This window comes from Trachurus japonicus, chromosome 13 (genome assembly GCF_045865225.1).
Source record: "Trachurus japonicus isolate A0001 chromosome 13, Traja_1.0".
NCBI classification, from domain to species: Eukaryota; Metazoa; Chordata; class Actinopteri; order Carangiformes; family Carangidae; genus Trachurus; species Trachurus japonicus.
In genome coordinates, this window is record NC_140919.1 from 7,387,008 (window position 1) to 7,408,981 (window position 21,974).

The 21,974-nt window shown below is 41.8% G+C and overlaps 1 protein-coding gene across 1 annotated transcript in view; it reads left to right on the plus strand.

Moving 5' to 3' along the window:
* brip1 (BRCA1 interacting helicase 1) overlaps positions 1-21,974 on the plus strand; it is a 61,742-nt gene that overhangs the window by 11,513 nt on the left and 28,255 nt on the right. The window contains exons 6-13 of the mRNA XM_085796614.1: positions 4,979-5,263; positions 9,624-9,842; positions 10,610-10,809; positions 11,854-11,986; positions 12,913-13,067; positions 13,150-13,327; positions 14,715-14,855; positions 16,835-16,996. Of these exons, the coding sequence (XP_085652740.1) occupies positions 4,979-5,263; positions 9,624-9,842; positions 10,610-10,809; positions 11,854-11,986; positions 12,913-13,067; positions 13,150-13,327; positions 14,715-14,855; positions 16,835-16,996 (1,473 nt within the window). The remainder of the gene's footprint in view (positions 1-4,978; positions 5,264-9,623; positions 9,843-10,609; positions 10,810-11,853; positions 11,987-12,912; positions 13,068-13,149; positions 13,328-14,714; positions 14,856-16,834; positions 16,997-21,974) is intronic.

Sequence of the window (21,974 nt, forward strand, 5' to 3'; positions counted from 1 at the left end):
GACTAACTTGACTTGACTTAACAAATATTTTACACAGAATCATAAAAAAATAAAATAAAACTAATGCACCAGAGAGTTGGAGTGAATTTTTACAGGATCTGTAGTTATTGTTTCATTTCCTGTAGAGTCAAAGGCGCCAGTCCACAACCACCTCATTTATATTGTTGAGGTTATAGAAAATATCAAAAACTCATTGTAACGACGCCACAAAGTACAGCCTCCAACATGATGATTAAAAAAAAAAACTGGATCGATACAAAACAAACAGGACTGTGCACAGTTTTAGGCAATAAATATGAAGCCTGGATACTTATTTATCATTAAAAAAATATGCATATTTCTCTTATCCAACTTGATACGAAGTGAGAAAGCTTATATCAGATTAGTATTTGCTCTGATCCCCACTTTGCCTCTAAACCAGTTCCCTGGAGAGAGTTGTTCATGATGCTGGCTGTTTGGGAGCAGTAAATTATGTCTAAAAAAAGGAATTTGGTACCAATCAAACACCTCCCTTATGGCATTTCATGATGAATAAGAATCAAAGTTAAAACATATGCAGAGTATAAAACCTTCATGAAAAGTCAGATTGTTTTAAGGGTTACTCTTTGATTGTTTGGAATTCATCGCTTCATCCCAAAAAATGTAGAAATTAATGAAATTTCAAATAATCATAGAGCTCAAGGCAGCTGCAACATTTTTGCTTCAGTTTGGTTGGGTACTTAGTTTACTAATCATACATATAATAGGAAAATGTGGTAAATCCTCATATTTGAAAAGCAGGTGGAAGGTAAGCTTTACCATTTTTTTATTTGAAAAGAGGTGTTGGCTGCAGATTCACTGGTCAATTCGTTGTAGACTCAGTGTAGGACTGTTGGTATCAGACCAGGTGGAGTTAAACCAGGACTAACTGCTAAGGAGAAGGGTCTAATGGTCTCACTGTGAGACCATTTGGACCAAATACCTGATTGTTCTGAGGAAAATGAAACGTACTTGTCTCAGATTTTGACCATTTGATTTTCAAGAACATCTACGATGCCACAACTTGAAAATATTTGATCTTGACGTTAAAAGCTATAGGATCTTGTATCAACCCGCTGGCTCAGTAAATAGCAACCAAAGCAGGTGCATCAAGTGACACAGTGTTCTTAAAGGTATCAGGATGCTGTTTCTGGTGAATTATCCATGTTCCTGGGTTCTCTGCCGGCCCCAAAGACCAACAGGTTACCCATAATCAGTAGACATGCTCAACAAATAAAGATGCCGTCGCAAAAGCTCAGAGGAATGGCTGAGCTCCCGCTGCCGCGTCTCAACCTGCCAGGTGTGTGGCTTGGATTTAGAGCTGTGGATGACGGGAGGTGGAAAAAGAGGAGGAGGGAAAGTGAAGTCGAAAAAGCGCATCCGTCTCTGGTTTCCCTGCAGCTACATGACCCGGGCTCTTTTGTCCTGGGAGTGCTGACTGACGGCCTGAATGGGGCCCTTTGAAGCAAGCTCCAGTTTTAATTAAGAGGGTTTGCCTCGCCCGGCCCGCTGATCTGTGAAAGCCACGGGGATAAATATTGAATGGGGTTCACCCGCTGGTTACTGCGCCCGAGGGATAAACAGGTGCTTTGGAGGGCAGATATTTGCCACGGTCCCTCCCTGCACAGTGCGGTCATATCGAGAGGAGGGGGGTGTTCGGTGTCATGTCTTCTGAGGTACTGGCTATTGAAGCCCACCCTTATTGGAACGAATTCCAAGCCCTTGAAAGCTGTGGAATGAGGAGCAAATTGGCATCCAGCGAGAGGCGCCAGTGATACCTAAGTGATCCGCTGCCTGCGGCCCCTCAGTGCCCTCTGACTGGCCCCCCGGAGTGTGAGATTTCCATCTATCAGGTGTTGGCAGGGAGTAAAGCAACAGAAGCCTACCTGTGAATATTCTGAGGTGTTCGGTAACACCACTGACCTCTGTTCTGTCAACTCAAGAGGGCTTTAGCCACTGCGTACACTCACACCTGCCAGTGTAGGTATCATACCTGAGGGATCTAAGTAAACCTAAAGAAACCTAGTTGACTAATGCATGTACTGATTCATCATTAAACCCAAAGGAACTTGTTAACCCTTCACTCAACAGTGAACCTGCTCATGCCTTCCCTCACGTTGCCTGTTGTTTGACGGACAAAGCGTAGGCATTGTCTTTCCCGACGGCACCCAAGGAGCAGCACCAGTGAAACTGCTCGGCGCTGAAAGAACCAGTATGTTCTTGTTGCGAGAAGAGCTGGTGTCCCGTTTGCCCCTTTTGCCAGTTATCTGCATTCCTTTCCAGGGGGTGTCTGCTCTGGGCTGTGGGGCCAAGCTTGAAACCTTGTTGTCCTGGCATCTCGGGAGGCAGGCGCGTAAAAGGATACTCTTGTGTCAGCTGTTTCCTGCTGCAGCTTTTGACAAGGGCCTCTATTCATCAGCAAGCCCTTCTACTCTGCCCCAGCCCACCCCTCCTTCCCCCTCCTGCCAATGAATAAGTAATTATTGGCCATCTTGGGGCAGGATATTTGGACGGCTCTATTTAATGTGGCAGCAGCAGGTAAGGTGATCGGGCCCAGGGCCCAGGCTGTGAAGCGTAACTGTTCCAGAGGAGAAAGGTAACTCGAACTGGTGTTGGGGCCCTGCAGCACCTCTGTTTATTTTTCACATGAGCTCAGGGCTCGTTATCCCTCTTAACTCTGAGAGATGGCTCTCTAAGGGCCCTCTCTGGCCTGTACTCCATCACACATTGTAATATTTGATGGGCAAACATGCTTGGAAAATCTGAGCTGGCGGGGAACCTGAGCTTCTCGTCTGTCGTCAGAAGTGCTACCTTCTGATCCCCATTGTAAGTTGCGATGCGTGACAGCACATACCATTCATTCTTACCTGGAATCATTCAGGTAATTTGCAGAGAATTTAGGGATAAACATTTTTCCAAGCTTGTGAACAAGTTATTCATTAATTTGTTCAGTATTAACAAAATCCATGAACAAAGAGCCCAGACACTTTTCACAACAGTCAAACAATAATAAAACTGTCAACAAGGTGCAATTAGATCGGTGTTGATCTTTGGTCGGGATCCATTTGTTGGAGGTCACCAACCTGTTGTTTTTCCAACCAGTGGACGTCTTCATCCGTCCCTTCTAGTGTCTAGTGTTAATATTCCCACTAAATTCAGAAAATGCAAAAAAGAACTAGGATAAGTAAAGATAAGATATTCCTTCACTCGTCCCATGATGGGGAAGTTTCCAGTAAAAGAATGAAGAACATAAATATTAAATACAAAGCAATAACAAAAAGCAGTGACTAATTATGTTTGATATCATTTATTCAGGGTCACAAAGTGAGAGTGAAAAGTTAAATCTCTAAACTAGTGACACCAGTGTTGAACGCTAAACTGCTGCTTGTAGTAATCATGTAATACTTCCAGCTCTGGATATGAGAGGCCTGTGATTAGATGATGAATGTGAACCAGTGAACGGTCAAAGAGTGCTCCACTTAAAAGAGCTCAACACATAAGCAGGATCAGTTTCATAAATGGTGCCGGCTACACTTAACCTGTGAGCAGGAGGGAAAAAGGACTCCACCACGTCACTGGAACGGCTAATTATGAAGCAGCTACATTTTCCCAGCCGCCACAATGGTTGGCCTATCGACTTTCAGACGGAGAAAAGGTCACCTGCTGCACAGAGAGATCGGACCCCTGATGTGTGGACACTAATTCTTTATTCTTGTCTGTGTGTTTTTTAGAAGAGCAAAGAGAACGGTCTGTCAAAAAGCTGTGACAGTGGATGATTGTTGTGGTGCTTTGAATCATAATACACTGAGAGGCTGTGTGTGCCGTGTAGATGTCCTCAAGCTTTGTGGTTTTAGGGCACTACATAAATATAAGAATATGAAGCAGTTTACATGGATTAATTGCTTTTTTATTGCCAACGGTTGAAGAGTTTGTGACAGAACTTAAAAAACTGAAGACCTCTGACTTCCTTGGTTCCCTCTCACCATGAACTGGTTTCTATGTGAAGAACTCTTAGCCCAGAAAGCCATAGTGAGGACAAGAGTGGATTTGAGAGTCACCACAGAACAACATCTACTCTTATTACAAACAGCAGAGGTCAGATACTTGCCGACTTTTGCAGCGTTGTTTCAGAACAGATTCTTTCTCATTAGACCTGAAGTTAAGTTGGTGTCCATCATCAGATCCGATGGCAGAGCTGATCAGTTGTTCTAGGGACTTTGCTTTAGGATGGATGGAGCAGAACCTTCAGGCTGAAGACGATGGTACCTTTCAGTCTGACATTGAGTCAACTGGTTTCTCTGCAGGCCTGCTCCCTCCACCCACTGGGTTGGATTAGGACATGAAATAGGTGAATCTATGCAGTAAATATCTGATATCAATCATCCTGGTTAAGATAGTTGCTCCTCAGTCTGGTTCTGATGAGTCGGTTTAGATTACATGTCGTTCACATCTGGCTTTTAATGTGGATTCCCAGTGAGATCAAATTCCCATCTGTCCACAAAAATAACATACAATTTGTCTTCATATTTTAAAACCACATCTGTAAACAACAATATCTTCATCATTACAGTCACTCTGGTTCATATTATTGAGAGCAGGAAGGAGGTTTTGCAAACTTTGGCACCATGTACAGTATATTGTCTTTTAATTAGAGGTCTTAGCCTATTTTGGTTTTTGAATACTTTAGATTTTTCCTTTATATACCACATAAAAATGTTTAACATGCCCATGCTTGGTATCTTTTCTTTTCTGCACAACTTCATCTATATGATCTGATAATTATGGATTCACTTTAACCTACTTTATTAACACATCGGGCCAAAAAATATTGCCCCCTCGATCCACGTCAGACAACTCTGGTATTTTCATCAGCTGATTCGACCAATTTTTCAGGACTTTATTGAAAAAAAGAAATATTTTTTGTCCTACCAAATTAAAACTTTCTTTATTCTCTGTCCAGTCTCCAGAGCCCTGCTCCCGGTGCCCGTGTGCTTCAACCAAAGAGAAGGAGAGCGTGAAGGACAAGGACAAAGACAAAGATGTCAGAAAGAAGATGCCAAAGATCTTCTTTGGAACCCGCACACACAAACAGATCACTCAGATCGCCCACGAGCTCAAACGCACCGTTTACTCCCACGTGCCGATGACCATCCTGTCCAGCAGAGATCACACCTGCGTCAACCCGGAGGTGGCGCCGCACGCCAACCGCAATGAGCGCTGCAAGGACCTGCTGGAGGCCAAGGATGTGAGGATCAACACTGACAAACACACACACACAAAAGACCTTAGTATTCACAACTGAAATCTATAATTTTAGTGTTAAAGCCCCGACAAGGAACTTTTAACTAGATATGCAAAAATCTGTGTGACCTACAGCAGCAAATGAGGCCATCATTGGGAAGATGAGCTGTTTCTAAATAGATGAAGGCACATTTGACGAGGCTATAAATTAACATTGAGTTGTTGTTACGCTAGTGAGTAAAAACCGAGCTCAATTTCATTGCTATATTTCCGTTAGGGCTGATACTGGGACAGGATCCACAAAGAGAGGCTACCGATTTTGTCCACAGGGGTCACCAACATCAACACACAATCAAAGGTCTTTGTAGGGGCTTTAAATAGTCAAATCTGGTCCTTCTTAGAGAACAGCATGTCTTGTCTAATGCTTTTCCTGCAGCATGTAAGAAAAAATCAGGCCACAGCTCATTTAACCAGACACAAACTTTAATTTACAACGTTTTGATACCCATTGATTTCTCTTTCTTACACATGTTAAAGCACATTTTTTACTGGTCAAAACCTGCTAAGACTTACTAACATCTGGCTTGGATGGATGGATGGATAGATGGATAGATAGATAGATAGATAGATAGATAGATAGATAGATAGATAGATAGATAGATAGATAGATAGATAGATAGATAGATAGATAGATAGATAGATAAGGTAGATAGATTAGGTAGATTGATATGTTCCAGTTGCTGCACCATATATTAAAAGAAAAAAGAAAAAAACAGTGCCAAATGTCAAATATCAATATGGTCTAGCGAGAAAAAAACAAAACAATGATGATATTGTGTGTGTTAACTCTGGTAGACCTGGTTTATTTTGTAAAAGGAGTCGATCTGCATTTAAAAACTTCCTTTATACTAAAAGTCATACTAAAAGTCATGTAGGTATAAACAGGGTAGAACTGGACCACACAGCCTCGTGTACAGTGAAATGACCTTTTGCTGCAGAGTTCTCCTCTTAAACTCAGACTGTTAGGTTCCTGCCACCAGACAAATTTCCTTCGGAGCTGTAGCCTGAGAGCAGCAATTATCCTGCTACAATATCCACACTTGGTGCAGCAGGCTCTTCCTATCACACTGAAATGTCAAGAACCATTGAGGGAGCCTTTTTTTAGAAACATGAGACACTTGTAACTCCTCGTACTGTCCTAACGTTGAGGCGCCTACTGTAATGAGGACAATTAAGCTGTCATTGGAGGTGTTGTCTAACTTTGTCATATGAAATAACTTGGCCCGGTCCTCACCCCCCCGCCCCCCCTCGGCGGAGTGGGGTGTCAGCGGCGCTCTGTGTCCTCGTCACCTCGGGCTCTCGTCTAGTCAGGGTCGGGTTGCCGTGCTTGTACAGACACAAAGTGATTCATACACAAAAACACACATTGATAAGCTAATGCAGCTTTCAGTCAAAACACCTGCCTCCCCCACTCCCGCTTTGACTTTCTTAAAGGGATATGCCAGCATTTTTTTCACTCCCGAGTCCATGACCAGCAGATAGACACCATCCTTTCGACTGTGCGTGCAGTAACAAGGGAGATAGAGCCGTATCGCCCGTAATTAGCTTAGCTCAAATGCTGGAAGTGTATGGGTAGTGTTAGCCTGCCTCCTACCCGAGCCGAAATCAGCAGTCAGAAGCTGATTTAATTTTAGCTCTAAACTCTGTAAATATATCACTTTATCGACATTTCAAACATGTTTAGGCGAGAAAGTAGCCGTTGTTATTTGTTATTTGTCTAAATACCAGCTGTTTACAGTTTTGTTGGGACGAATTCAGGGCTACTCAAGCTAGCCGTTGTGACCAACGCACTTCCGGTTACTTTCACAAAACAAAACACCCGTTGCCCTTTACAGAAAACCATGACGGTAGAATTTGTGCTTTTACTTTGAAACAGGAAGCTAACCTACCCTCGATGTAGCTAGCTTGAACCAAAATAAACCGTCTTAGCTTGAACCCTCCGTTTTGACCGATCTCGTCCCGTTAGCGGCATTTGACCGCTCAAGATGCCTTACCGGAGAGTTTTGTCAGCTCTGAGACGAAGATCGGCCCGCCGGTTTCCGTTTAGAGTTGCTGAAGAGTTTCTCTGATGACTTTAGGTAGGAAGCAGGCTAACACTACCCATACACTTCCAGTGTTTGAGCTAAGCTAATTACGGGCGATACGGCTCTATCTCCCTTGTTACTGCACGCACAGTCGAATGGATGGTGTCTATCTGCTGGTCATGGACTCGGGAGTGAGGCAAGACACGAAAAAAAAAATGTTGGCGTATCCCTTTAAACATGGCTGCGATCTGTTACCCCCCCACCCCTTCCCTCGACTCTTCTTTCAGCGAGCAGACAGGGCTCAGTGTCCGACTTTAGCATCGTCATCATCACTGTGAGAAGCAGACCATCTCCTCCAGAGGTGATTATTGTGTCTGGGTGGGGGGCCGTGGGGGGCGGTGGGGTTGTTAACAGTGTTTGTGTGACAGCAGCACCTGGAGCTGTTGGGTGGGACGTCCTCGGCTGACACACTAATTGGTGGCGAGAACATGAAGATGAAGCTTCTTTACATGTCTCCTTCATTCACTGTAGCGGTGTCAGCGCATGTTAAACCTGTAACACCTGATCCCAGACCTGATCATGCTACAACACTGTGTCAGAGAGTCCAACCACATGTTAACTGACAGACAATAATAAAAAGGAAGACGTTAGACACTGAGGACTTGGGAAAACCAATTATATATGTATGTTTTTAATCAAAGTTGAGTCAATAATTTCTTTCAATTATGCCACACCAAAATGTGCCACTGAAGTATGTTGTTATAATTAGGGATGTACGATAACCATCGGTACAGATAATTATGGGCATAATTATTGGCCAAATACACAGATTGTAGTTCGATAAATGACTTTGACTTTTTGACTGATTACTAGAGTCAGTTATAATCAGCCAACATTGCCTTGATTTTTCTCATTTTCAGTCCGTTTGCCCCCCGAGTTGATTTGAAACGATAACAAATGTTGATATTTGAAGTGTCATACCTGTCATAACTCTTTTTGTTGTGATCAGTAGTTATGTCAGAGATATAACGTTAAATTCATCTTTACTCACTACATCTTAGCCTTTCTTAACCTCAGTTGTGGATATAAACAGTGATGGGAATAACGGTGATAAAATAAAGCGTTTCTAATAAGATGTGCCGTTATCAGCGTTACTTGACTCAAGAAGTACCATCAGAAAATAATACACCCGTTTAGAGAGGAACTAAGTCTGGTCGCTTCTCCTCTGTGTTGCTAACCCTCCACCTGGCCACGTGCATGTGTTTACAACGAAGCCGACGAGAAATCAATCCATGGAGCGGTGGATGATGTAACTGTCACAAACAAAATATTGCATATTGCGCGTCTGTTTCCTGCTTAGTTCCTCTTTAAGTGTACGTTACACATTTCACACATTATTTTCAGCTCATCAACTGGTCGGAAAAAAGCCGTTTATCACTCCACCTCTTCCACATGCCGCATGATAGGGAGAGAAGTCTAAGTAATCTGACATATTTGAGCATTTTATAAAAAAAAAAAGTAACACAATAGTTACTTTTCCTGGTAATTAATTACTTTTATTATGTAGTAACTATAACTAATTCCTTTTTAAAAGTAACGTGCCCAACACTGGATATAGATATTATAAATGTGATTGGTATCAGCGACCTGCTTCTTATGAGGAGCAGGTCGTTATCGTGCATCCCTAGTTATTTTATTATTTTATTCAGTTAATCCTCTTCAGTCTCTGTGTTTTCACTGGTTTGATCTTCACATGTAAATATTTTCTACATTTTACTCTGTGTCCTGGTTTCTAAATATTTTAGGAGCATCTCAGGCTTTGGAGAAAAGTTAGAAGCTCTATTTGATATTGACTGAAAGTTTTAAGACCAGGTGTTTTAATTGAGGAAAGTGATTCAGGTTGTAGTTTTGGTAATTTTATCGGGCTATGGTGACAAGAAGGTGACGTGAGCACTTATAGGACCTGCAGCAGTGGAAGAAGTCTTGGAAATGTTGATATTGTTCTTGGTTTTCTTTTTAATTTATGACTTTTCTGGAGCCGGTTTGAGGCACATCAGATTATATTGTTGTTTTTCTGATCGCGTCATGATGCATGTTTGTTTCTAACCTCGGACTGCAGCTTCCTGTGAAGTCCTTCAGGGTTTAAACTTTTATTTAAACAGATTTGAATTAGTTTTTCATTTATTTTAATCTTTGCGCTCCTGCTTTATAATGAGAGCTTACAAATATTCTTTGATTTCATGCACTTCATTCTTAAAATATAAACATTTATGATCTCAGGGCAGGTCCTGTCGCTTCTACCACGGCGTCCAGAGGATGCGGGACCACCAGAGCCTGCGGGCCAACGGACTGCGTGAAGCCTGGGACGTGGAGGACCTGGTCTCTCTGGGGAAACGTCTGCGCTCGTGCTCGTACTACGCCGCCCGCGAGCTGATGCAGAGCGCCTCCATCGTCTTCTGTCCCTACAACTACCTGCTGGACCCCATGATCAGAGAGAGTGTGAGAACGGCAGCTCTGTGCACAACAACAACGACAAGTCACAGAACACAATTGACCTATGGCTAAGCCACGCCCCCAAACGCGATGAGCCAATCACAGTGCGCATAGCTAGCCCATACACTCGGACATTCTCTGCTTCCACGTCCATTGAAATGCATTGCAGTTAGTCAGTTTTCATTCGTTTTTATATGTTTTTGCTTGACATTTTAAGTTTAAAATGGTCAAACGGTGTGCATGGGGTACATGCAACTCCGACACTAGGTATCCTGAGAGGCTGGGCCACGGGGTGGATTTTATTAACCCTTTCCCAAGCCACATCTCAACCAAGAGAAGTGTCTGCTCTGGATAAAGTTATGCAGTAGACCACAACAGCAACTAAACGTGGATAAACTTAACAAGGATGTCTACATCTGTTCTAAGTTAAGTCAACAACGTATTTGAGGCAACATATTGTGAGAGATGTTTAGATGTTAGCCAGCATCACAACTAAGCATAAAGTCCGCTAGCTTAATGCTAACGTATAATGTAAAACTCCATAGACAGGCTAACAGAAATTAGCCCGTCGCTATCGGCGTTTCGCGGCAACCGACAGCCATAGCAGTAAAGCTAAGTGAAGTTTTGGTGACTTCGAGATGATATTTAATCTTTCTGTCTCCAAAAATCATCAATTGCCTCCTGTGAAATGGGTGGGGCTTAGCCATAGGTCACATGATGGTGTGTTGGGATTCACTCCTCTTCCTCTCTCTGGTCGGTTTCTCCTCCCCCAGATGGAGATCGACCTGTCGGGTCAGATCCTGGTGCTGGACGAAGCCCACAACATCGAGGACTGCGCCCGGGAGAGCGCCAGCTGCTCGGTGGACCACAACAGTCTGCTGTCGTCCAAGGACGAGCTGGACAGCATGGTCAAGAACCGGATCAGAGCCACCAAACACGAACCTCTCAGGAACTTCTGCTACAGCCTCATCAAGTCAGTCAACAAAACTATAAGAAGATTGTGCATTTCTGCTGCAGCCACATTAAAGTCTACACAATTTCATATCAAAATATCAATCAATCAATTTGTTTATTTCGGGCATGTCAATTTAAATCATCATCATCACACTTCATCTTAGTTCAAATAATACAATACACACGGCCGAAAGGGAAAGCGGGAGAAGCAAAAGCTTATCTAGTCCCGCCCCCATTACCCACAGAATAAAAATCTTTATCATAATCTTTTCTTTTTGCTTTTTTTACATTTTGACATAACATTATTTTACTTATGACATTTTGACATTGTAGCTTGGCATGTCACAAAGTCACAAAGTGGTCCAATCCACAGAGAGCAAAGTGTACTTATTATTTGTTGGGATGGTGTGAGAGCCCTTTTTTGCCATTTTCTTTTATTCATCCATCTCCTCTGCAGCCTTCGCCGTGTTTAACTTCGCCATATCCTTAGCCATTTTGACCATACGTAAAATAAAATATGAAATAATCACGGTGTTATGATTATCACGATTATTATGCATAATTGATTTCACAACACTATGAATGTGTAAAATCAAATACAGTCAAAATATAATTACATTACTCGTACGTTTACCAAAATATTTCAAGTGTCTGTTAATATAGGAACAATTATTAACCCCCCAGAGGAAATGTGTGAAATATTCAGGTCATAAATTGTCATCTATAGCAAATGTTTACGTTTTTTTAAATTTTCTTTTCTTTTAATTACAAATGACACGCTAACATTTAAATTCCTACCAATTCAATGTTACGTTAGGTAAATGGACCAGTATCTGTGCATTAACCTTTTATTTTGCCGCCACATCTGCCGATACGGTTCCAACATCATCTTTTTTGGAAAGTGACGGTATTTAGGAATCTTTACGATCAATTAATTGTGGTGTTTAATACCGCGATTAATTGTGAAAACAAGTAATTGTGACATCCCTGTCCCTCAGCCTCTGCTCGATGACCTTCTCTCAGGAGTCAACCAGATGTTTACTGTGTTTGTGTCTTTGTGCAGCTGGATCCAGGAGAGTCAGAGTCAGCTGACGGAGAGAGGATACGAGACTTCAAGTAAAGTCTGGAGTGGGAAGGATATCCTGGTCGTCTTCCACGACCTGGGCATCACCGCCGCCTCCTTCCAACTCCTCAAGGTACCACACAAAAAATATAGAAGTTGCTCAGTACGTTTACATGACACTAGAGAAAACCGAATGATTGCCTTAATCCGACTATAACTGGACAACTGAGTGCATGTAAACGCGTTAGTCCAACATAATATCGGAGTTCTCCAACTCCGATTAAAGGGATAGTTCAACATTTTGTCAAATTGCCCATTGCCATAATCCCTATAGTCATAGCAGTAGGTTCATTACCTTTAATTGTCGGTGCAAGCTGTTTTTAGAACGGCGGAGCAGAGCCGTGAGCTGCTCAGAGCTACGCTACGGAGGCTCATTATGGGATTTCTTGGTTTCCCTCATCAAACTCATCAAATACACAATCCAACAACTCCACAACGCTCTGGTGGACAAGTTGTGAGCTGCACATTCACCACGCTATGAGATAATAACACAACGTTACCAGACAGAGTTGTTTTAGAGGTCACACTATTACATAAAAAAAGACACACATCAATCACATATGAAAAGTTAATAAGTTAGATTGCACATTGTTCTATTGCACTTTATTCCAGTTCAACAGCTGAATGGAGGCTGGAACGAAGGAAAGCTTAAAGCGGTTTGATCTGCTTTGTGGAATTAGAAATCTTCTCCCATCAGGAAGAAGTTCTTATTCTAGATTACAAAAGTAAAGTGGGGAACTAAACCAACTAAGGAGTAAGGGTTCATTAAAACAGGGAATACAAATGATCAGCAAACAAAAGGAAAACAACAAGAAGATAATTTTTCCAATAATTTCCACATTCATCTGAACCTGAAGGAGAGTCCTGGTGGCTCCTTTTCCCTTCTATCATCTCATTCGTTGATGTGATCCATGGGATGTGTTTTGTCTTTTTTTTAATCAGTTGTCTTCTCCCTCTCTTTCTCTCTCCCGTGTCGTCCTCCCTCTTCCTGTGTGTCAGCGTAACCTGGCGGAGGTGCTGGAGAAGGAGGAGCGCCTCGGCGTGGTCAACGGGAAGGAGGACACGGTGCTGGTCCCCATCATCAGCTCGGCCACCTCCACCGTCCTCAAAAACCTCTTCATGGTGCTGGACTTCCTCTTCAGGGACGACTGCAGGTCAGAGACGCCTCGGAGACGCCGGCGGAGGTGAAGAGCTCCTTTGGTGACTCGGCGGTTTCTTCTCTGTGTGTGGTTGCAGGTTTGCTGAAGACTACCGTGTGGCTCTGCAGAGGACCTACGCCTGGACCAACCAGGTCCCTCCAGATGTTCCCGACGCTCAGGGCTTCCTGGTGCGGAGACGCAGGGGACAGCGACAGAGCGTCAGAGTGAAGACGGAAGTCCTGACGCTCAGCTTCTGGTGCCTCAACCCGGCTGTGGTAAGAGGACAGATGTAGAACAGTTAGGGGTGCCAAAAATAATCGTTTCAAAGATGCATCGAGATTCTTTATTGGACGATTCTGAATCGATGCAATTATGTCACAAAATCGCTAAATTTCTCACCACCACCAGCCCACGAGTCCGTTTTTTCTGGGCTTTTTATGCATTTATTTTGAAAAGACAGCTGGAGAGAGACAAGGAGGTCCTCTTTAGTTTAAAATCTCCTCTCCTGTTGTCAATAAACACACATGCAACCGAACTACACCGCTGTTAGATGGCGGCCTGTCAACTCTAAATCTCTCAGGACCAGTCCCGATCAGTGGTTTTTCAGACTATGCATTTATCTTGAAAGGACAGCTGGAAAGAGACACAATCCTGTCCATGTGGCAGCGTAGATCACTGAGGAAAGTGGGTATAATCGAATCGAACCGAATTGTAGACTGGTGAATCGTAATCGAACTGAATCGTGAGGCCAGTGAAGAACAGTGTTCCTCAAACCTTTTCAGACCAGGGATGACTAAACCCATAAAAAAAAACAAAAAAAACACTCTTGGACCACCTGACTCTACAAAGCCCTGAAACAATACGCCAACTTCAACAGTTACAACCTAAAACTACAGCTTTACCAGTATCATGTCTGTTGCCATGTTTCCATCAGCGTGTTTAGATGCATCTAGATGTATCGCATCAGAAAATGATGATGGAAACGCCATAATTCGAACTAAAATCCCCTGATTCGCACAAACTAAAATACGCTGGCTAGAGCCGGGTTTTGGTTGATTCAAAGGGATGGAAACAGTTCTGTTCGACTTAAGTGTGACGTAGCGTGCTTTCACCCCAACTGCTCCCGTGTTGCAGTTCACTCACAAGACAACATCAGGTTTTCCGCTACCTGTAATTAATCTTGGCGCACCGCCACGGCAAAATAAAAGCCGCCCCACCTTCAGATTTCAAGTTCAGTGTTACATCTCAGAGTTTCATTTTCACACCAGGAGTCGTGTAAACGTGACGTACCACGCGTCTCGGAGTGAAAACAAACGTGTGTGAATGTGAAACCAACAAGCTAAGAAATTAAACAATCCGTCATTTTTTAAACACAATTCATATTGAAAACAACACACCCGCTGTGTGTCACGGGCAGTTTGAAACGCTGTAGACTCTGAAACATGATATGTTACCATGTCAACTCGCAGACCACTAGTGGCGCTATAAATAAATGGCGTTACTAACGGCGATACCTTTTTCAGTGACAGTAATCAAAAAAGTTACTAGTTCGTTCCCCACAGCCTTCTTTGGATGTGCACGCCTTTTGCTCCCATAAAAAAAAGGAACGCCCTAGTTACTTTTCCTGGTCGTTACTTATCTTTGTGTGTGTGTTTCCTCCAGGCCTTCTCCGACCTGAGCGGCTCGGTTCACAGCATCGTCCTCACGTCGGGGACGCTGTCGCCCATGGGCTCCTTCTCCTCCGAGCTGGGGGTGAAGTTCTCCATCCAGCTGGAGGCCAATCACGTCATCAACAAGTCCCAGGTCGGTCGCTGCTCTGCTGTGTGTGTGTGTGTGTTACTGTGTGTGTGTGTGTGTGTGTTACTGTGTGTGTGTGTGTGTGTGTTGTGGCAGCTCAGACAAAGTTAAAGTGTTAAGGCTTCAACTAGTTGAAAAGCTGCTCGTCTTTTAACTGGAGAGAGGAGACGTGATCACATAACAACAGTTCTGGCTTCCTGTCCAATTTAGGATTGGTTTTAAGATTTTATTGTTTGTTTTTTAAGATTTTAAATGGACCAGCATCACAATATTTATGTGACCTTTTAAGACTTAAAGGGATAGTTCACCCAAAATTGAAATTTCATTATCTACTCCCCCTCATGTGGACTAAGGGCTGGGAGAAGTTTCAGAGTCCTCCGTGGCTTCTCTGAGTTACAGGGGGTCTCGGCGTAGCAGTGCATGTCCATATAACGGTTGCAAATGGATACCAACTGTCTTCGTAACAAAAAGACACACCAAAAAACATCCAAATACCTCCATGCTGCTCGTATGTAATGTCCGTCTTGTATTGAAGCCCCGAAATGCGAAATTGTCCCGAAAAAAATTACATAAGGCTATATTTCAAGGTTGTTTGTAGCGGAAGGTCTCCACGCCGAGACCCCCTATAACTCAGAGAAGCCACGGAGGACTCTGAAACTTCTCCCAGCCCTTAGTCCACATGAGGGGGAGTAGATAATGAAATTTCAATTTTGGGCGAACTATCCCTTTAAAGCCCCAATTAGAGTGATGAGGTCTTCAGACCAGCGTCTTTTAGATCATCCAAGATCCGGATGCAGAAACTAATGTGACCGAGCTCCCAGGCTCTGGAAATAAACTTCCTACATTTATAAAGACTAAACTGAAAACATCCAATACGGTAATTTAAGTAATTGCTAAAGACACACCTCTTCTACTTTTGTCTTAAACTCAGGTTGAATCTGGGCATTTCAGTTGTGTTTGTGTATATCTGAACTGTTTTAACTCTGTTCTAATTGCATTGTCTGGTTGTCTCAGTGTTCAGACACTTTTACTTTGATGTTTGTATTAGGTTTTGTTTTGTTTTTCTCAACAGGAACATGACATATACATTTCCTTTCATTTACATTTTTCCCTTTTACAGCTGCATGTAATCTTCACTCTTATGTTATTATATTATAGTATAAACATTTTAAAAATATATATATGATAAGATAAAATAACAATAAATAGGAAATAGAAACAATTATATTACATCAATTTAGAGAAAGTGAACGAGAAGAAAATAAAATAATAAAAACTAAATTAATTAATTAAAAAATGAATAAAAAAGCATTAACAAAGCCATTACAGGTTTCCATTGTTTAATAAAGTCAGGTTTTTGACACCTTAAAGGGACAACGAGGAGTTTCTCCAGCGGCAGAACGAAAAATTCTGCGACAATAAAAGAGTCTCATATTAATGTGGATGAGTCTACGCTACCCACACTTGTTAATGGGCCCATTTTCTATAAATCTATGGTTTTGTCTCTATGGTTATTTTGTTATTATTAGTGGTGGTGGAAATGCTGGGCGAGCTGACCAGCGTTTCTTTACTTTCGGTTTCGCGGACGCTGCCCGGCGAGTCATGATAACAACGCCGCCGAATCGCCGTTTATGGTTGGAACTACGGCGGGATCTGATCGTCTTTGAACCTCTGACTTTAATTCTTGATGAATGAAAACATTCTTGGCAAGACGTCCGTCTTGCACCGTGCGCGCAGAGGCTCATGGTAAATGTAGTGTGAAAACACTTCGCTTTCCAAAACTCCTCGTTGTCCCTTTAATGAATATGTGATTTGCTCCTTTAGGTAAATGTCCCATATACATTATATGTAGACTGTGATTGTATATTTTATTTTACTTTAATCTCTTCTTTCCCTACCCTCAGGTGTTGCTCCTAATAATGTTATTATGGGGTTTTTAATATCTCTAAATCTGTGTGTGTTGGTGTTGTCCACCTGGTCGTCAGGTGTGGGTGGGGACAGTCGGTGCGGGACCTCAGGGCAGGAAGCTGTGCGCCACCTTCCAACACGCCGAGACCTTCACCTTCCAGGACGAGGTGGGCGCTCTGCTGCTGCACGTCTGCCAGGTGGTGGCCAAGGGCGTGCTCTGCTTCCTACCCTCGTACAAGGTGAACACACACACACACACACACACACACACACCCACTCACTCAGACTGTAATACAACAGGAAACACTTCACTGATCTGGAAACTGTGACCGTGTTTTGGTACTTTGACGGTTTACACAGTTACATGGTCTGAAATCCAACATAACATCCCAGAAACTAGAGTAAAGTAAATAAATAAAAAATAAATACATTTCATATAAGATTTGCTTTTTAGATCCTCCCTCCTCCATCCTCTCTCCATATTGTTATCGTCATTACTCTTCATCATTATCATTAGTATAGTGTTGTTGTTGATATTAATATTACTATTGTTACGTCACTCTTCTTTTCTCTTTTTTCTTTTTTGTGTCCCCCCCTCCTCCCCCATGTCTATTATTAACATTTACATAACAATTAACAATTTAAACAATTTTCCCTCAAAATAAATTAGAATAAACACTTTACACTCAAGTAAAAACGTGGTGAAAAGCTTCTAAATTCACAGAGTAGACGACCCTGGATGCAGCTTACCAGAAAATACAGGTGCATCTCAATAAATTAGAATATCATGGAAAAATTCATTTATTTCAATAGTTCAATTCAAAAAGTGAAACTAATACATGATATTGATCCATTACACACACACTAGAATATTCCATGTCTTTATTGTGTTTAATGAAAACGCAAAATTCAGTATCTCAAAAACATTTGAATATTACATCAGACCAATTAAGAAAACGATTGTTAATACAGAATTGTTGGTCTTCTGGAAAGTAATTTCCATTTATGTGCACTCAATACTTAGTTGGGTCGCCTTTTGATTCAATTACTGCATCAATATAGTAATTGTGTAATACTGTTACTATAAAAATAAAATAAGTGGACAAAATGGGAATGTGTTTTTAAACAGAGAAGGTAAAATGTAAAAGTATAAAAGGACCTAGTGTGCAGTGTCACACAACAGTTTTAATCCAGTATAGGGGTGGGCAATATGGCAAAAATATCATATCATGATTTTTTTTAAATGAAGTCACGATTTCAATTTCATCACGATTGGAAAAAGAAAAACAGACAATTTAGGTCAAACAACCTTTCTGAACAGATTTTAATCTAAATAGTTGCAGTTTTGCCAACAAACAAACAACATAAACATAGTAAAAGGTAAACAACAACACTCTGATAAAGTGGACTCTTGCAACATAAAAGGTAGCTTTCAATAAACATGAAAGTAAAATATCAATGAAGACATTACTGTTTGTTTTATTCAACACAGTCATTTTAACAGGATTTTAAGTATCAAAACACTAAATAGCTGATTGAAAAGGGTCAAATAAAAATACAAACTAAAGTAACTGTTTCTCTTTTAGCAAACTTTGCAATGTCCTTTGTTTGCGCTTTGCAGCATAGAACTGCAATTTATAGAATGAGCCCCAGACGATCCTACGATCTCTGCACTTTGGCAGATCGTCTACACACTCTAATCCTTCACCATCTAATATCGCCATATCGCCCACCCCTAATCCAGTACAACAGTCATTTATTATTGTTTTAATCTTTGATTTGATTTAGTTTTTGTTTTAATTTATTATATGTGAAATGTCCAATACAATCTTTATTGATCAGAGAGGAGCGGTGATCACTTCTTTTTGTACAATCTTCATTGAACAATCAAAACCTCTCAGTTGTGTTGCACTGATGTGGTTGTTGTAGTTTCCCCCTGTCGCCACCGGGAGGCGCTGGAGACCACGAACTGGACGACGAGCAGCCTGCTGCTTTTTTTTGTTGTTTGAAGGAATTTGTTTTAACTTGAAGCAGAAGTTGTTGTCAGAGCCTCCTCCAGTTGATCCCAGTAGATCCCAGTTAGATCCCAGTAGATCCCAGTGTGGAGTCTCGACCGGTGTCGTCGTCGTCGTCGGCGACAACAGATCGGCTCTGATCAATAGAGGCGGTTGTCAGCTTCTTGTTAAGTGGCGTCGCCCTCACAGAAGTGGATCCTCTTTCAGTTAATGAGAGCACACTCGTAGACACTTTGTCCCCCTTTGTTTGTTATGCGTTTTTGTTCATGAATAATTAACGTGCGCTGCAGCTCACTTGTCACATCGGCTTACAGAGGGAGAAGTGGATTTCATTCATCACAACGCTCCGCTACGTCGGCCTCTGGTCAGCTCACAGAATTTGGGTTAATTAACATGCAAACGGCAGGAAACAGCAGAGTGAAGGGTTTAAGGTCGTTAGTAAAATAAATCACTTTATTTCTTTGTATTAATTTTACAATAATAGTAGTGGTTTGTTGTCGTTTTTTTAAAAATATATTTTTATAATTTAGAGCTCTTTAAATGAACCATTTTCTTCTTTTATCCCAACATCACTCTCACTCTGTGCACTCGTCGTGGAAAATAACCCTATTTTTAATTCCCCAAAAAATAAAATAATGATAATTTCCAGTAATTGACAGGAAAAATATTATAAATATAATATTATAAAAGCATATGCTGCTTTTTCTTTTAGTTTTTTGACTAATATTCCAGATTGTTTCAGATTTATCTTTGGGGTCTTAACCACTATTATAATTTACACCCATCAAACAATGACAGCAGAGATTTTAAATCCATTTTTATTTGGCTTCATGTGACATAAATAAACCTCTAACTCTGTGGATTATAACGCTGCACTTCTGCTTTTGACTTGCAGCTGTTTAAAATGAAGCATCCTCTACTTCCATCACCAGTTTAACACAGTTGTTCTATTCTCTTCTTTTTCTTTGAATACTTTTCTGAAAGGTAAAAATTTCATCAGTAATTTAGATGGGAGAAAAAAAGGAAAGATTTATTTGTGTAATCTGAGTTGTTAATTGGGGACAATGCAAATTAGGAAAAGCAAAAAGAGGAGACCGCACACATCAGCTCCCTTCTGTGCAGATTTATTAGCACATCAATAGTAACGTTTCGAGCTCATAGCTCTTCATCAGACTAGTCTGATGAAGAGCTATGAGCTCGAAACGTTACTATTGATGTGCTAATAAATCTGCACAGAAGGGAGCTGATGTGTGCGGTCTCCTCTTTTTGCTTTTCCTGTCCACATTTTTTGAGGCCAGCACCTATTGAACTGGATGTGCGCGACCGTGTCTACTCTTTGGACAATGCAAATTACTCATGTTGAGTTTATAGCTATCTGTAATTTTTGGACTTTTACATGTATTATAAATAAAAACAGAGAATAAAAAGAGACAACTACAAGTTGTTAAACAAAAACAATTAACAATAGATGTAATATAATATCTTAAAACTGGTGCAGCTGCTTATTATTAGTTTTCCTTTAATGATCTCACAACTTCTCAGATTTTACTCCCGTTAAAAAACTTTAAACTTCCTGCTTTTTGTTACATAAACAATATATATATTTATGTTTCTGCTTATTGTTTCTACAAAACCATCTTAATATATTATCTGTCAATAATATATATTATTCCCCTGATAGAGACACATTACTTAAACTATTTTCTTGCCTTGAATCATAAAAAAAAAACGTCTTTATGATCTTTTATTTTTCCAGTTTGCCCGTGCGGCCGACCAGTTGTGTGAATGTTGTGGTTGTTATTATTATTCTATATAATAAATGATCTATAATCTGTTGTTATGTTATGTTCTGCTCTCACATCCTGTATCAGCTGTAGAGAGGCGTGTTGTCATGGATACGCTGCTGCTGCTGCTGCTGTGACGACTCGGTGTCATTTCCCCGGCGGACACATCCGACGTTAAAAACCTCTCCAGCCGTGTTTTGCCCTTGGCAGAAGTAGTTTCTTGCCCTCGGCGGCGTGCGAGCTCGCCTCGCCTCGCCTCGCCGCCGCGTGTCTGACTTGTGTTTCATGATGTCACGAGCGCAGTGATCTCTGGTTTGATTTCCTTCCGCTGCTGCCGCCACCGCCACTGCCACCGTCTTTCCTATCCAGTAGCGTTTTACCTTCCTTTCCTTTCTGTGGGCCGGGCCGCGCCGCGCCGCCAGCCGAGCAGCCAGCCAGCGAGCGAATGGCGAGCGGCGAGCAGCGAGCTGAGGGATGTTTTTTTATTAATGATAGCCGTGTAGGAGTCTTCTGTCTCTCTCTGTGCTGATGCATAAATATTTAATCTGCAGTCAGCTCTTAAAGATGAGGAGATGAGGGGATATGAAGGGCTGGGGTATTAATTGGAGCCCGTGGAGGCCTCGTTGGTGCCGCTGAGTCCCGTCTGCTCTCCGATCTGTGTGTGTACGTATGTGTGTGTTACTGTGTGTGTGTGTGTGTGTGTGTGTGAGAGAGAGGATAGGTCATCTCCAGACATCCCTGTTTCAGTGTGTCTAGGTGATGGCTATCAGCCGCCTCACACACGGCTGCCTGTGTGAGGGGGAGGGAGGGAGGGAGGGAGGGAGGGAGGGAGGCCAGCAGACGTGGTGCAGGGTCAGAGAGGCGTCGCTTTAAAACTCCTGTTCACACACACACACACACACACACACACACAGTCAGAGATACAGCAGGACTGAAGCGTCGTCCTCTAATGTCAAACAGGATCTGTGTGTGTGTGTGTGTGTTCTGTGTTCTGTAGTTACCGTAGTAAGTTTTTTATTTTCAAAGTGTCATCCACCAGCTTACAAGACATTTAAAGCCCCAGTGTGTAACTTATTTGGCTTTTTATTAGCAAAAATCAAATATTGCTTTCTTGGGGTGTGACGATACACTCATCTCACGAGACAAGATTTTAATAAAACTACAATGACAAAATATCTGACTGGACCAACAGACTTTTATTTAACCGAGTTGCACATGCATTTTGAAATGTTTTATTATAACTCTTTACATGCATGACATAAGCATTAGCTTCTAATAAACTTCTTCCACAAATTGAAACTAAAACTAAAATTTATAAAAGTTAAAATAAAAGTGCCATTTCACTACTCGGATACTAATCTCGCGAGACAGATTTTTAACGCGAAATCGTAGAGTTTAATCTCGCTTCACGAGATCTC